Here is a 15,387-nt window from a genome sequence, read left to right on the forward strand (position 1 = left end):
CAACAAACATGGAGGAGAGCATCCCTGCTGTTATTGGAGGGCCCTAGGCATTATGGGGAAGTCCCTATGCATTGCGAGAGGGCCGAATTCGGGGCTTCGAATCCAAGAAAAGTCGAAAAATTCCTGTCAACCTGAATTTGAACAGCCATATTCGGGTCAAACATTAGGAGAACCCCAATTCGAACAACAACACTAACTTCTGGTCCCCTTCTCTGCTGTTTGAATTGATAAAGAAAATAATTAATTATATGTTTCCTAGTTATATTATTTGTGTGAGTTCTTTATATAATACTGGTTTGCTTGCTAGCATGAATTGTATAAGATTTTGGAGAACAAATTGTAATTCTCTAGGTCTTTGGAATGTCTTGGTGACCATGGGATGTGGTTGGTGACCATGAGAATAGTTTGGACTTCTTGGTAAAGCATTGTGAGATTCTGAAGGGCAGTCAATTGATAAGTTGTTCCAGGATAACCACAACTAGTGTCTTTTATTTTATGTTGTAATGTCTAATGTACAGTTTGTGCAACTTCTTAAGTGAATGACTTGATGGGCCTTATTTACTAACCCCCTCCAAGATTGGAGAGGATCCACTTTCAGTGAACCTGGGTGATCCAGCAAACCTGGAATGAATCTGATCAAGGATTGAAAACATTTGCTAACAAAAAGCAAATGACTTTTAGGAAATCCATTCAAGGTTTTCTGGATCACCCAGGTTCACTGATGAAAGTGTTCTTCTTCAGTCTTGGAGAGCTTTAATAAATCAGGCCAAATATGTCAGCTGTTATTGTTTGGGAGCTTCTTGATGGCACTTGTCCAGAATTTGAGCCTAAATAGGTCTTCAATATGGCTGAAAAAATGCAAAGTAGTGAACCCAAAGAATATATAATAGTTTAAACTCTATAAAGAAAGGGTGGTGCAGAGTCTTGATCATATAAACAAATAAAGTCCAAACATATGAGAAGAAAGGAGGAAAAGAGGAAGGATGGCTCTTTTTAGGCATCAATGTGAATACTTTAATAATTTAAGATAAAAAATACACTTTATTAAATTCAAGATATCAATTAAAAGGGTCAACAATAACATAGTTACATGATTCCCATACAAAAAAACAACTACTTAGCGGTTGTTTGTTATTTAAAGAGTCCCACTCGTTGATAAATTTAGTAAGAAGAGGTGTTGTAGTGTGTTTTATTCCAAATGCGTTTCGCCCACAAAGGGCTTCATCAGGGAATTTTTTTATAATAAACGCCAACTCTTGGGACTATAAAAGACAATACAGCATTAAATAATCCAGTCCAATGATAGTAGAAAATACATGCTCCAACGCTGATTGATAAACAATACATAATAGTCATATGCATAATAAATGCACTTCTTCATATATTATTTATTATAAGGGTACAAAAGGATAATTGATATAGATAGCTTCATAAAGATATTAGAAGAATAGGTTTCCAAGTGCAGATGATAATACATAAATAGTATTCTGGGAAACCAAAATTAATGGAGAAAAAGAGTAAAGGATTATAAATGATAACAAATTTAAATGGCTGTACTTACATCTAGGACACAACTTTCAGCATTACCAGGTATGGTGGTAAGGATAGAAAAGGAGCTGCCTCAGGTAATCTGTCAAGTAAATTATACTTCTCAAAAAACTGGTAAAAATGACCAGTAAGAGGTATGAAAACAAGACAAAAGGAAGGAAAACAGGATTAACACTTTAACACGTTGAGCATGCATTAGCAAGAGCTAGGAAGAGTATATGTTTATGATATTCAAAAGGCCAAGAGGGATGAAATATACCTTAATAATAATAATTCCAACAAAAGTTCAAAGGTAGGGTTAATACTAAAAATAAACGTAGGAGTAATGGAAAAATGACTGAAAAAAAAAATATTTTTTTTAATTAAAAGTTTATAATTATAAAGTTTTATAAATTTATTATTATTGGACATATTTCGGTGAGTTATACTTAAGAATTATAGGCCTACAATGTATCGCTTTTTGCATGGAAATACGGACTGAATTAGAATGCTAGGAGGGTTAAAGGGATAAGCACAATCCACTTAAGAAATAAACTTACAGATATGGTAAGAAAGAGACCAGTCAAAAGCAGATGTTAGTGGTAATGTATTCGTGTTGGTCTCCTCTAGATCCCCAAAAACATTTAAAAAAGGGGGTCAGTAATCAGTTAGAGAAAAGGTGATAAAAAAAACACAAGATAGAAAATATATATATATATCAGATCAAGAATCAAACAAAAATTTCTATACCTTAGTACCAGCTCTCAAGGGTTGAACAAAGGTAACCTGTCAGCAAGCAACCACACACTACTTGTGGTGTTGCTCACAGATAATCCTTATAAAGGAAAAAACTATAATGAATTGATTAATTACCAAGGAGCACCTGCTGCGCATGTCCGGAGTAATAAATAAACCTGTAAACTAAAGAGAGAGAAAGTGCCCTTCACTGGGGGAAAATCGTAACTATAAGGGCAGAAGTGACACATCGCATAGAAAGTTGCAATATGTCACTTCAGCCCATACTCTTGCAGAAGTGAGGGATAGAAACAACATTAATCAGAATGTTTTATAGTCTACAGTACCTGGTGTTCCCAGGAGGTCTCCCATCCAAGTACTAACCAGGCTCAAGCTTGCTTAGCTTCAGAGAGCAGACAAAGTAGGGCACTTTCAGGCTGATATGGTCATATATATCTCAAGGGGCGGAAGTGGGGTAGAATAAAGTAAATAGGATGATGAAAAACATCACCTCCGCCTACCGCATGGCGGAAGTGGAAGCGGGAGGGACAAAACAAAACAGTGATGCATTACTTCTGCCCTCCGTATGGCGGAAGTGATATGCGGAAATTCCTGGCAAAAAACGGAGCCAAAACACAATGGGAAAAGAATAAATAATCATAATGTTAACCGCCCATAGTGGGAATGTTTTAAATAAGGTAGACAATGTTTTGCTTTTTACTAGAAAATAGAGGGGAAATACAGGAAATACATAAATTATTAATCAAAATTCTAGAGGTATAATTGCATATAATACACTCAATGAATTTACCATAATATTCATATCTTAATATCATTCAAGGTTGATCAACTATAAAAACACAGATGTAAATGGTAACATGTTTAAATATATCACAAAAGGTGTCAATGAAGTGATTTGTACAGTCATAAGGTTATTAATATCATACAATTGTCTAACTTTAGGTCAATCCCATAAATATACAGACATAAGTCACCAGAAATATCAGTATCGTGTTGGATATAACAGAAACAATGTGTAAACAATTAGTTCTAAATCATTGTTATTTTGGTTATAGATGAACATGACAACATTGGTTCTTACCAAAGGAAGCCAAAAATACTTCATGAAATAGCATAGAGATAGCATGAAAAGAATCATGGTGAAAATAGAAGAATCAAAGAGTAGAATCATATACGTTGATTAGAGAAATGGTTTGAATGACATCATGTCATTCAAACCAGGGGGAGTCAAGACATTTAAAGTATAGATCCATTTTGATTCCGCTTTCAAAAGAGCCTTATTAAAATCACCTCCCCTTGGGTTGGGGAATACCCTTTCCAAAGCTGAAAATAAAATTACATGTGTATTAAAGCTATGTTGGGTGCCTACGTGGTGGCTAATCGGTGTGGTCATCTTGCTGGTATTGATGGAATAAACGTGTTCGTATATGCGTTTACGAAACACACTCTTGGTTTTTCGGACATAAAACCTGCCACATACACATGAAATCAAATATATTATACCTATATTGGTACAGTCAATCTGATGTCTAATCCAATGCCACTGATTGTTTGGTAAGGCAAACCTCTTTTGCTGATTTAACCAGGGACACAGAGCGCAGTGACCTCATCTCTTAGTAGCTGGAACGGCTATGTTGGCTTCTCAAGTGGAGTGGTGGCTGTGTATATGTAACTTTAGGATGGTAACTGTGGAACTTTGAGGTTTTTGGATCCCGTAGAAGAGCTTGATGGTAAGCATACTTTAGGACTTTTTTTACTGTACCCTCTCGCAGAAAGCCTCTCTTCAAGAGCTTTTGCCTCTATTTTAAAATCATCCATATTGGTATAGTTTCGTCCTAATCTAATATATTGGCTTATAAGAATACTTCTTTTCAGGGGGTGAGGATGGGCACTCTGCATATGCAGGATGGTATTGCCCATTGTATCCTTCCAAAATAAGGTGGCACTGATATCACCCTGATCATTCATTCGAATGTAGGTGTCCAAAAATGGTACCTGTTGGTAATTATAAAACATAGTAAATTTCCAAGTGTATTCATTTATTTGTAAGGTGTGAAGAAAAGTAGGTAGTTCTGATTCTGAACCAGTCTAGATAATAAAGATATTTTCTATTTACCTATTCCATGAGAATATAGATAACTGATATCTTTAAGAATTATTCAATATTGCCATACAGATTTGTTCATAATGGGTTTTATCTATTACGACAATATTTTCTCCCTTATCTGAGGGTTTAACTCCCCTAGCGGTATTCCCGAGTGTGACTCAGGGTGGATTTTCTAGGCAAAAATCAGTATTGCAAAGTGAGAGAGTAGCTTTAAACTAAAAAAAAACAACTTACCTTGTTCTGTCGTGGTCCCCGGCGTCTTGCTGGTCCCCGCAGGTCCTGGGGACACGTCCTCCTCCTCCAATCTCCAGCCGCGAAGTGCAGAGAAGAGATCTATGGGGTTTCCCGGTGTCGTCGGTGCAGGCGCCGGTTCGTGCGGGAGGATCGGCGGGAAATTCAAATAATTTTGTATTGGATTCAAAACAAAGAAATATTCATATATCATATATATAATTATAATATATATGCTACTCTACACTTACATTACATGTTTAAATATTTTTTCATTTTTTTTTAACAGATTTTTGTGTTTTGTTAAAGTTTATTATTAAATTAATAAATTTATTAAATATTGGTGAGTTATGCCTAAGAATTATAGCCTACAATAAAAAATACATTTCCATGCAAAAAATTGTACCGCTTTTTGCGTGGAAATTTGGACTGAATGAAACCCCTAGGGAGGTTAATAACCAAATCTCTATTAGATTTTAGTTGATGAAGAGCTCTACGTAAATTGGATGCAAAATTGTCTGAAGGTTAAGAGGTAGGTATCTGTAGGTATCTGTACCTAAGAGATATAGTTCACTAAAATTACATTTTGAAAGATTTAACATAGACATTTATCATAAGAAAGAAACCAAATTTCAAAAAGATAAGTGGGCCTTCACTAAGAAGAAAGCCTATAAATGAACTCCTACTCCATCTGAACAGGTTCAGAATCAGAACTACTTACTTTTCTTGACACATTACAATCAAAAATATACAATTTAAAATTTACCATGTTTTATAATTACCAACAGGTACCATTTTTGGAAACCTACATTCAAAAGAATGATCAGGGTGATATCAGTACCACCTTATTTAGGAAGGAAACGGCGGGCAATACCATCCTGCATATGCAGAGTGCCCATCCTCACCCCCTGAAAAAAAGTATTCCTATAAGCCAATATCTTAGATTAGGGTGAAACTGTACCAATATGGATGATTTTAAAAAGGCAAAAGCTCTTAGAAGAGGCTCTCAGCAAAAGGGTACAGTAAGAAAGTCTTAAAATTTTGCCTACCAACAAGCTCTTCTACAGGATCACCTTCTAAGGCACTAATTTTACAACCTAAGCCCCAAGCTACTGATTAAAATGCCAGGGTAATACCTACATTCTGTAATCAACACCAAGAGGTTCATATTATTTTTAAAAAACATTGGCATCCAAACAAGTGATCCAAAAACATCAAAGTTCCTCAGTTACCATCCTAATATTACATATAAGAAAGCAGCTTTATTAAAAGATTCTTTGGTACACAGTCACCACTCTACTTCAGAAGCAAACATAGCTGTTCCAGGTACTAAGAGATGCGGTCACTGCGCTCTGTGTTCCTGGATAAATAAGCAAAAGGGGTTTGTCCTACCAAACAATCAGTGGCATCGGATTAAACATAACAGATTGACTGTACCACTATATGTATAATATATTTGATTTCATGTGTATGTGACAGGTTTTATGTTGGAAAAACCAAGAGGGTGTTCTGTAAACGCATATAGAACACGTTTATTCCGTCAATACCGGCAAGATGACCAAACCGATTAGCCACCACGTAGGCACCCAACATAGCTTTAATACACAAGAATTTTAATTTCCGCTTTGGAAAGGGTATTCCCCAATCCAAGAGCAGGTGATTTTGATAAGGCTCTTTTGAAAGCGGAATCAAAATGGATCTATACTTTAAATGCCTTGACTCCCCCTGGTTTGAATGACATGATGTCATTCAAACCATTTCTCTAATCAACTTATTTGATTCTACTCTTTGACTCTTCTATTTTCACCTTGATTTTTTTATGCTATCTCTATGCTATTTCATGAAGTATTTTTGGCTTCCTTTGGTAAGAACCAATGTTGTCATGTTCATCTATAACCAAAATAACAATGATTTGGAACTAATTGATTACACATTGTTTCTGTTATATTGATACTGATATTTCTAGGGACTTATGTCTGTATATTTATGGGATTGACCTAAAGTTAGACAATTCTATGATATTAATAACCTTATGACTGTAAAAATCGCTGCATTGACACCTATTGTGATGTATTTAAACATGTTACCATTTACATCTGTGTTTTTATAGTTGATCAAGCTTGAATGATATTAGGATACGTGAATAATATGGTAAATTCAATGTATTACAGTATATGCAATTATACCTTTAGAATTTTGATTAATACGTTATGTATTTCCTGTTGTTATTTATTAGTGTTTGTGACACACTGCTATTTATAGGGTAAATAGGAAGCACTGGTTTCCTTTAATAAGGATTAATTATCTATTAAGCTACTCTCTGACTATTATGTGTTGAATATTTACTATCACTATCACTATCATCTCTAAACATATCCATCCATTACAAGCCTTTCTCTCCTTTACCCCTACATTATTAATATTTCCACCCTGGTTTCAAACAATTTTTATGTCTCTAAAAGCTTTAAATTCTTTCCACATGTCTGCATGGGTTAGGAGGGACAGGAGGCCTCCATATTGTTGGATGCCACCTTCACCAAAGCATGGACTACGGTTTATGCCTATGGTGTATTACTCCCTCGTTTGGGTCACCAAAAAGTTTTTTGGTCACCAAGGATCCGGTGTTTGGGAAGATTTCTCCTATTATTATGCCGGGTGAATCCATGCAAGTTCTGCAATTTGTTTCCCCTCTATTTTCTAGTAAAAAGCGAAACATTGTCTACCTTATTTAAAACATTCCCGCCCCATTATGGGTGCCTCACTATTCTCACCCCACTATGGGTGGGTAACATTATGCATAATTATTATTTTCCCCTTGTCTAATGGTTCCGTTTTTTTTTTTGCCAGGATTTCCGCATAACACTTCCACCATACGGAGGGCGCAAGTAGCGCATCACTGTTTTTTCCCTCCCACTTCCACCATGCAGTAGGTGGAGGTGATGTTTTTCATCCACCTATTTACTTTGTTCTACCCCACTTCCGCCATCTTAAGACACCTATGACCAAATCAGCCTGCATGTACCATATCTCATCTGATCTCTGAAGCTAAGCAAGCTTGTGCCTGGTTAGTATTTGGATGGGAGACCTCCTAGGAACACCAGATGCTATAGGCTATATAACACTCTGATTAATGTGGTTTCTTTCCCTTACTTCTGTGAGAGTATGGGTGGAAGTGACTTATCGCAACTTTCTATGCGATGTGTCATTTCTGCCCTTATAGTTACGATATTCCCCCAGAGAAGGGCACTTTCTCTTTTTTTTTACGGCTTTATTTAATACTCCTGACATCCGCAGCAGGTGCTCCTTGTTAAATATTCAATTCATCATTTTTTTTTTCCTTTATAAGGATTATCTGTGAGCAACACCACCTTTGTTCATCCCTTGAGAGCTGGTACTAAGGTATAGAAATTTTTGTTTGATTATTGATCTGATATATATATTTTTTCTATCTTGTGTTTTTTGATCACCTTTTCTATAATTGATTACTGACCTCCTTTTTTTGAGGATCTAGAGAAGACCAACATGAATACTATCACAGATCAGCAGCACTGCTGATCTGGTACTTGTTGTCCTCCTGCTAGTGTCTGATTTGCAGCAGCTGTTCCCACCTTGCTCTAGCTGCTCTGCACTTAGGGGCGTTGCCGAGCCATTTCTACCATTTTATTCTCACCTGTCCTCCTAGTCCCCACCCAGCTAGCCTGTCAGTCTCCCTATATATGCTGAGGCAATAGGTCAGACACCTATTGCCTCAGACACCTATTGCCTCAGCAGTAGGTGGTACAACCTGAGGTTCCCGTGTAGTATTCAGTTTCCAGTCCTGGTTTCCTGTTTCTGACCTTGGATTGTCCTGACCGTGCTTGTTCTCTGCCTGCCCTGACCCGGTCCTGTTTTCGCTTTTGAATCTGCCGATTTTTTTACTGCGCCTTTGGTTATTACCAGCTGTCAGCTGCTACCTGCACGGGTGAGTCTGAGGGCCGCAACCTGGGTGCCGTTCGCAGCAAAGCCCAACATCCCTTCAGGGGTGCTCTGGTGAAGACCGGGCGGTACCTTAGACCCTGCGCCTCTGATATCACCTTGGCCAAACGTGCTGGTAGCACAGATGGTCCACCTCCTGTCAAGTGTCCTGTTCGTGACAATTACCACTAACATCTGCTTTGACTGGTCTCTTTCTTACCATATCTGTAAGTTTTTTTCTTACGCGGATTGTGCTTATTCCTTTAATATCTCAGATATCCATTAATGCTTTAACCAATAAGTTAGTGTGAGTCATGAATTGTACTCTCTGTCTCAATGTAGAATACTCGCATGGATCATGTAGTTGACCTTTGCTTTCAATCTGCACCATTGGTGAGCTTGCGATAAGATGTACCCCACCCTACCTTTGAACTTTTGTTGGGTTTATTATTATTAATATTTAGGTATATTTCGTCCCTCTTGACCTTTTGAGTATCATCAACTTATGCTCTTCCCAGCTTCTGCTAATGCAAACTCAACTTGTAGGTGTTAATCCTGTTTTCCTCTCTTTTGTCTTGTTTTCATACCTCTTACTGGTCATTTTTACCATTGTTTTGAGAATTTCCTTGACAGATTACCTGAGGCAGCTCCTTTTCTATCCTTACCACTATACCTGGTAATGCTGAAGGTTGTGTCCTAGATGTAACTACAGCCATTTAAATGTATTATCATTTATAATCCTTTCCTCTTTTCCTCCATTCATTTTGGTTTCCAAGAATACTATTTATGTATAATCATCTGCACTTGGAAACTTATGCTTCTTATATCCTTATGATGCTATCTATATCAATTATTCTTTTGTACCCTTATAATAAACAATGTATGAAGAAGTGCATTTGTTATGCATATGACTATTATGTATTGTTTTTCAATCAGTGTAAAGCATGTATTTTATACTATCATTGGACTCTAATTTAATGCTGTTTTGTCTTTTATATTTCCAAGAGTTGGTGTTTATTATAAAAAAAAAACCCTGATGAAGACCTTTGTGGGCAAAAAGCATTTGAAATAAAACATACTACAACATCTCTTCTTCCTAAATTTATCAACGAGTGGGACTCTGCAAATAACAAACAACGGCTAAGTATTTGTTTTTTTGTATGGGAATTATGTAAGTATGTTATTGTTGACCTTTTTAATCGATATCTTGAATTTAATAAAGTGTATTATTTATCTGAATTTAGTTAAGGTATTACATTGGTGCCTAAAAAGAGCCTTCCTTTTTTTTTTCTACCTTTCTTCTCTTCAATATGGCTATCAATGTAGATCCTTTATAAACTCTCTTTTTGTTTCTAAATAAACTTTCAAAACTTTCATTGTGAGCAGAGGTTTTCCTTGTCAGAGTTATTTTCTGCAGTTATCAGTTTATTTGCAAGCCCCTCTTTAAACTAAATTTTACTATGCTTTAAAAAAAGAAATGTAAAAAGTGTACCTGAAGTGCTGGTAGCATCAGAAAGTTCTTTCTCACTGGAAGTGAAACATTTAGAGATTTAGAAGCATAATCTTTCTACATATAAGCAAATGTAACACACATTACCAGTTATTCATAGATAATATTGATTGAAAATTTCTTGTTGTGTAGATTTTCTAAAAAAAGTAAACTTTTGTAATTTAAACCCAGAATTAGATAGAAAAATGTAAAAGAAGTTACCTTCAGTAAATGTAACATGACAAAATTAGCAGATTTTTAGTTAGTTTGCAAGCACAATTGCAACCTTTACCAACATTTGACCACTATTGGTGTCGATTTAAAGCAGTGAATCTGACATCACTGAAACATTCGCTTGTAGAGAATCAATTACTGCCACTGAAACACATAAACCTGGTAGGGTGTCTACCAGGGAATGTTTCTGTGAATGTAAAATTCCCTGCTTTATAAATAGACCTTATTATATCTTATTGAATCCACAGAATGGAAGTGGAAGAATAAAGCTCAAATTTAAAAAAAATCAGGAGTGAAGAATTACAGTTTTAGCTGCTGATATTTTTCAACATGCATCTTTCACATTTACAAATAATTTATGCAGATTTTCATCCTGTGATAATCATTTCTAAATACTAAATAAAAAAGGCCAAAAACTGAACCAGTTATATTAATATATACATAATTAGGGTTTGGAGGGTGAATATTTAAGATAGGGAAGCCTCTTTAATCCATGATGATTAGTGGGGATAAGCGAGTGAGTTTTTACAACTCAATCTCGCGGCGAATTTGGCCGTTCTCGCTTACCGAAATTGTAAGCTAGAATGGCCAGTGTAAATTCGCAGATCGAGCTCGAATAAAAAAAAATTGCGGGCTGCACTGATCAATGAATTTAACTCCGGCTGCATTCATTGATCAGCAGGATGAATGAATGCAACCTTGAGAATCCACTGTAATCCCGGGGCACTAGGGGTTATTAACCTTTAGTGCCCAGGGATCGCAGTGGAACTGCAGATGAACTCTCAATGGAGTTTCTCTATTGAAAGTTCATCTGCAGTTCAGTTCCCACGGTCACCAGGCTGATAAGTATAGCCCGGTGACCGTGGAAACTTTGCAGTCACAGCTGATTGGAGGCATGCAAGTGCCTCCAATTAGCTGTGACTGCAGGCGAACTCTCGATGGAGTTTCTCCATTGAGAGTTTATCTGCAGTTCCACTGCAATCCCCGGGCACTAGAGGTTAAGTAACCTCTACTGCTGGGGATCGCAAACAGGAGGAATCCCAGGGTTGCAAGAATGAATGCAGGCCTGAGAATCCTCCTGTAATGACTTCCTCCATCTTCCGATGGTTTTGCCAAATCAGTATGCCAAAATTTCGCGGACCCATCTGATGTTTGAGGATTTATCGCGAGAATGCCAGAGGCTCATCCCTAATGATTAGCCTAAACCCATTTTATGGAGTAAAATGTATATCATCTCAATAGAAAATATTCATAAATTTCACATTTTTCTTTCATCGGCCCTCCTGGGAAATTATTTTGTGTAAAATTCAGAAACAATAAAACTCATATCAGAAAATTATTGTGTTGGTAATTATATGCATTATGCAGGTATCTGTGTAATTTTGTTATTTTGCATTTTAATGAGTATGGATGTCCTACCTACCTCTTCCTCGTTAAAGCACAGATGCCTCTCTCCTGCACATGCAGGCAGTTCTGGCTCTGAGCGTGCCTATGCTAGCAAGCTTTATCAGCTTCACTGGCCAATCAGGAAATAGCCTCTTAACCATCCCTATCTCAGACACAGCACTCAGCGTTCGTGCAACATGTCTCCACTGGTGCCGATCCCCTAGTTCCGTTGAGCTAAATCCTGTACATCTGTTGGCTAATTCAGTGCTTCCTGTGTTAACCCCTCGTTGTCCAGTCTGTGGGTTCCCAGCCAACTTCCCTGTGCTGTTCCAGTGTTCCTGTCTGTCTGTGTGTTTTCCTGTGCCACCTGTGCCTCCTGTTGCTTTCAGTATCTCCTGTGTTCCCTGTGTCTGCAGTGGCCCCTGTGTCACTGGTGTCTGTCCCCTGGTTACCTGGTATTTGACCCCTGGCTTGTGACCTGACCTTTCTTGCTTGCTGCCTGCCTTGACCCTGGCCTTCCTCGACTATCCTTATGCTTTGTGATTTGGTACCATGTTTCATATTGCCCACCTTGTTGTGCCCAAGGACCACAACCTGGCAAACAATTTGAAGTCAATCAGACTTTACAGGTCTCATTTAGCATGGTAATTGTTAAAGTCAATGACAGTACATTTAGAAGGACTGGAAAAATATGGTTTGTTTGGAAGGGTTGCCAGGACAAAGCCTTTTATCTCTAAAAATAACATGGCAACATATCTTAGTTTTGCAAAATTCCATCTGAACAATCTACAAGACTTTTGGATAGTCGAGACCAGCACGGAGATGTTTGGCCATAATGCACAGCATTATTTTTGGCAAAAAAACAAATGTTTTAATTAATTAAAAATTGTTTTTTAGCTTCTCAAAGTCCCTATTTTTTGAATAATAAAATAAAAATATTATATCCTGATAAATAAACCTTTAGAACTGAAAAAAGCTATACTTTCTATTTCTTAAAACTGAATATATCTATAACAACCAGTATTTGAAGTCACTGGTAGTGAAAATAATGAATCTACGTTAATCTATTCACTAGGAAAAGGTGACAGAAATCAGTCTTTATTTAGGTATCATTTAGAAAAGGAAAAGCTCTTTTCATCTGTGGTCAAAATTACAGCAGATAACCAGCAGTTATGTGCTGTAATTATTTTTTGGTGCATTAGGAGTGCTTTGTATAGTGCCATTTTGGCTTGAAAAATTATTGTTCAAAATGATATTGCTATTTGATTGTTACTACAGTTACTTTTCTGTGATTTCCCAAGGTTGGCATCATAATATTTTTTTCATAAGTGGCAGTGAAGAAATTTTATAACCCTCAAATTATCTTGAAAATTGAAAAGTAACCAATTCATTACTTACAGTTGTAAAACATATCTTCTTTTGACATATCCATCTAAAAAAGTAAAATAATTAAATTACCGTTCTCATTTAAAAACTGATCTCAGTTATCCAATTTTTATATTATAACACTAGCTGATTATCCAGCATTGCCTGGGTATTTATTTATTGCAATCCTTTATTATACAGAAAAAGGAATAAAAAAAAGCTATAGTGTTAAGCAAAAGGCACACGGTCACTGAGCAATACATACATACATACATGCAAATATACCTCTGACATATACCACAGCGCTGTACAAAAATCAGCGGTGCACTCACATGAGTCTGAGTCATTTGTGTACCAAGTTTAGTTTAAATGTCTCGATGCGTTTTGGAGTAATGGTGGAACATAACAAGTTTGGTTTAAATGTCTCCATGCGTTTCCTAGTGATCACATATAGGGATGAGCGGGAAGGCCTCTGACAGTCTCGCAAAAATTTCCTTGAACTTCCAATGGGTCCGCAAAATTTCGGCGAATGATTTCGCAAATTCCATTGAAGTCAATAGGCTGACTTTAAACATTAATAGCCCTATACATGTTAGAACCACCAAATTTGCTAGGTATGTGTAGGAGAACAGTATCAACAAGGGACAAATACAAATGTTCCAAAAGACTTTGTGGATTTCCAAAAATAGGCAGGCGAAATGACAGCAGGCAAATAGGATTTTTGCGTGATGGACAGCGTCCAGAAGGCAGCATAAACATTAAGACATTGAGAATAGGGTGAACTTAACCCACTACCAACAGTCTCTGCTGTCAAAACAGCAAAAAAATGCATTGATATTTAATGTATGCACCCCTATTTAATTTATATGCTTCATAATTTGTTTAATCCATATAAATCCTGTTTATTATTAATATTAATTGCTAGCTGGCATCATAACCTGGATGACATGTGTTAGGAATGCCACCCATAAAATTGTAGACAAGTAGCTCAGTGACATTAGGCAAAAAGATGGAGGACCAGAGACGGAGTGGGGGTCAGTGAGAGCAGTAGCAATGTGTGGCCTCTGGTCAGCAATCACCAGGAAAACCGCATTGGTAAGTGTCATGGAGAGCTGGGTGTAGTGCATAGTCAATGCTACCCAGAAGTGTGTAATACAGTTTTTGTGAACGGAGTACTGACAGGCGGCAGCAGCAGGAGGAGGCGGTGGGTCCTGATACAGAGCATGGATCACATTGGTAACTGGCATCTAGAACTGCGTGTAGAGCATCGTCAATGCCACCCAGAAGCGTACAATTTTAGTTAATGGAGTACTGACAGGCGGCAGCAGTACAATTTTAGTGAATGGAGAACTGACAGGCGGGAGCAGCAACAGCAGGAGGAGGAGGCGGTGGTCCCTGAGACCGAGCAGGGACCCCATTGGTAACTGGCATATAGAGCTGGGTGTAGTGTATCATCAATGCCACCCAGAAGTGTACAATTTTAGTGAATGGAGTACTGACAGGCGACAGCAACAGCAGAAGGAGGAGGCGGTGAGCCCTGAGACAGAGCAGGGACCGTATTGGTAACTGGGATCTAGAGCTGGGTGTAGTGCATTGACAATGTTACACACCCAGAATTGTGTAATAGAATTTTAGTGAATGGAGTACTGACAGGCGGCAGCAGCAGCAGCAGGAGGAGGAGGCGGTGGTCCCCAAGACTGAGCGGGGACCGCATTGATAACTGGCTTTTAGAGCTGGGTGTAGTGCATCAATACTGACAGGGGGGCACAGCAACAGCAGAAGGAGGCTGTGGGCCCTGAGAAGGGGCAGGGACCGCATTCGTAAGAAGCATCTTGAGCTGGGTGTAGTGCTTCATCAATGCCACCCAGAAGTGTACAGTTTTAGTGAATAGAGCACTGACAGGCGGCAGCAGCAGAAGGAGGAGGCGGTGGGCCATGAGATGGAGCGTGGACTGCATTGGTAACTGGTATCTAGAGCTGGGTGTAGTGCATCATCCATGCCACCCATAAGTGTACAGTTGTAGTGAATGGAGTACTGACAGTGGGCAGCAGCAGCAGGAGGAGGCGGTGGGCCCTGAGACGGAGCGGGGACCACATTGGTAACTGGCATCTGGAGCTGGGTGTAGTGCATCATTAATGCCACCCAGAAGTGTACAATTTTAGTGAATGGAGTACTGACAGGCGGCAGCAGAAGCAACAGGAGGAGGCAGTGTGCCCTGAGACGGAGCGTGGACTGCATTAATAACCGACATCTAGAGCTGGGTGTAGTGCATTGACAATGCCACCCAGAAGTGTATAATTTTAGTGAATGGAGTACTGACTGGCGGCGGCCGCAGCAG

At 38.1% G+C, this 15,387-nt stretch overlaps 1 protein-coding gene and 2 pseudogenes across 4 annotated transcripts in view; 1 reads left to right on the forward strand and 2 right to left on the reverse strand.

The window, feature by feature from the left end:
* The window catches only part of LOC140326389 (PML-RARA-regulated adapter molecule 1-like), a 308,253-nt gene that overhangs the window by 22,555 nt on the left and 270,311 nt on the right, over positions 1 to 15,387 (reverse strand). For all 4 annotated transcript variants that reach the window (XM_072404936.1, XM_072404932.1, XM_072404933.1 and 1 more), the window contains 2 exons: positions 13,083 to 13,116; positions 10,068 to 10,102 (listed from right to left, as the gene is read on the reverse strand). In XM_072404936.1, coding sequence (XP_072261037.1) covers positions 10,068 to 10,102; positions 13,083 to 13,116 — 69 coding nt within the window. The remainder of the gene's footprint in view (positions 1 to 10,067; positions 10,103 to 13,082; positions 13,117 to 15,387) is intronic.
* On the reverse strand, positions 2,598 to 2,716 carry LOC140327873 (5S ribosomal RNA; annotated as a pseudogene).
* Positions 7,616 to 7,734, forward strand: LOC140327861 (5S ribosomal RNA; annotated as a pseudogene).

Source organism: Pyxicephalus adspersus, chromosome 3, assembly GCF_032062135.1.
Source record: "Pyxicephalus adspersus chromosome 3, UCB_Pads_2.0, whole genome shotgun sequence".
Classification (NCBI taxonomy): Eukaryota; Metazoa; Chordata; class Amphibia; order Anura; family Pyxicephalidae; genus Pyxicephalus; species Pyxicephalus adspersus.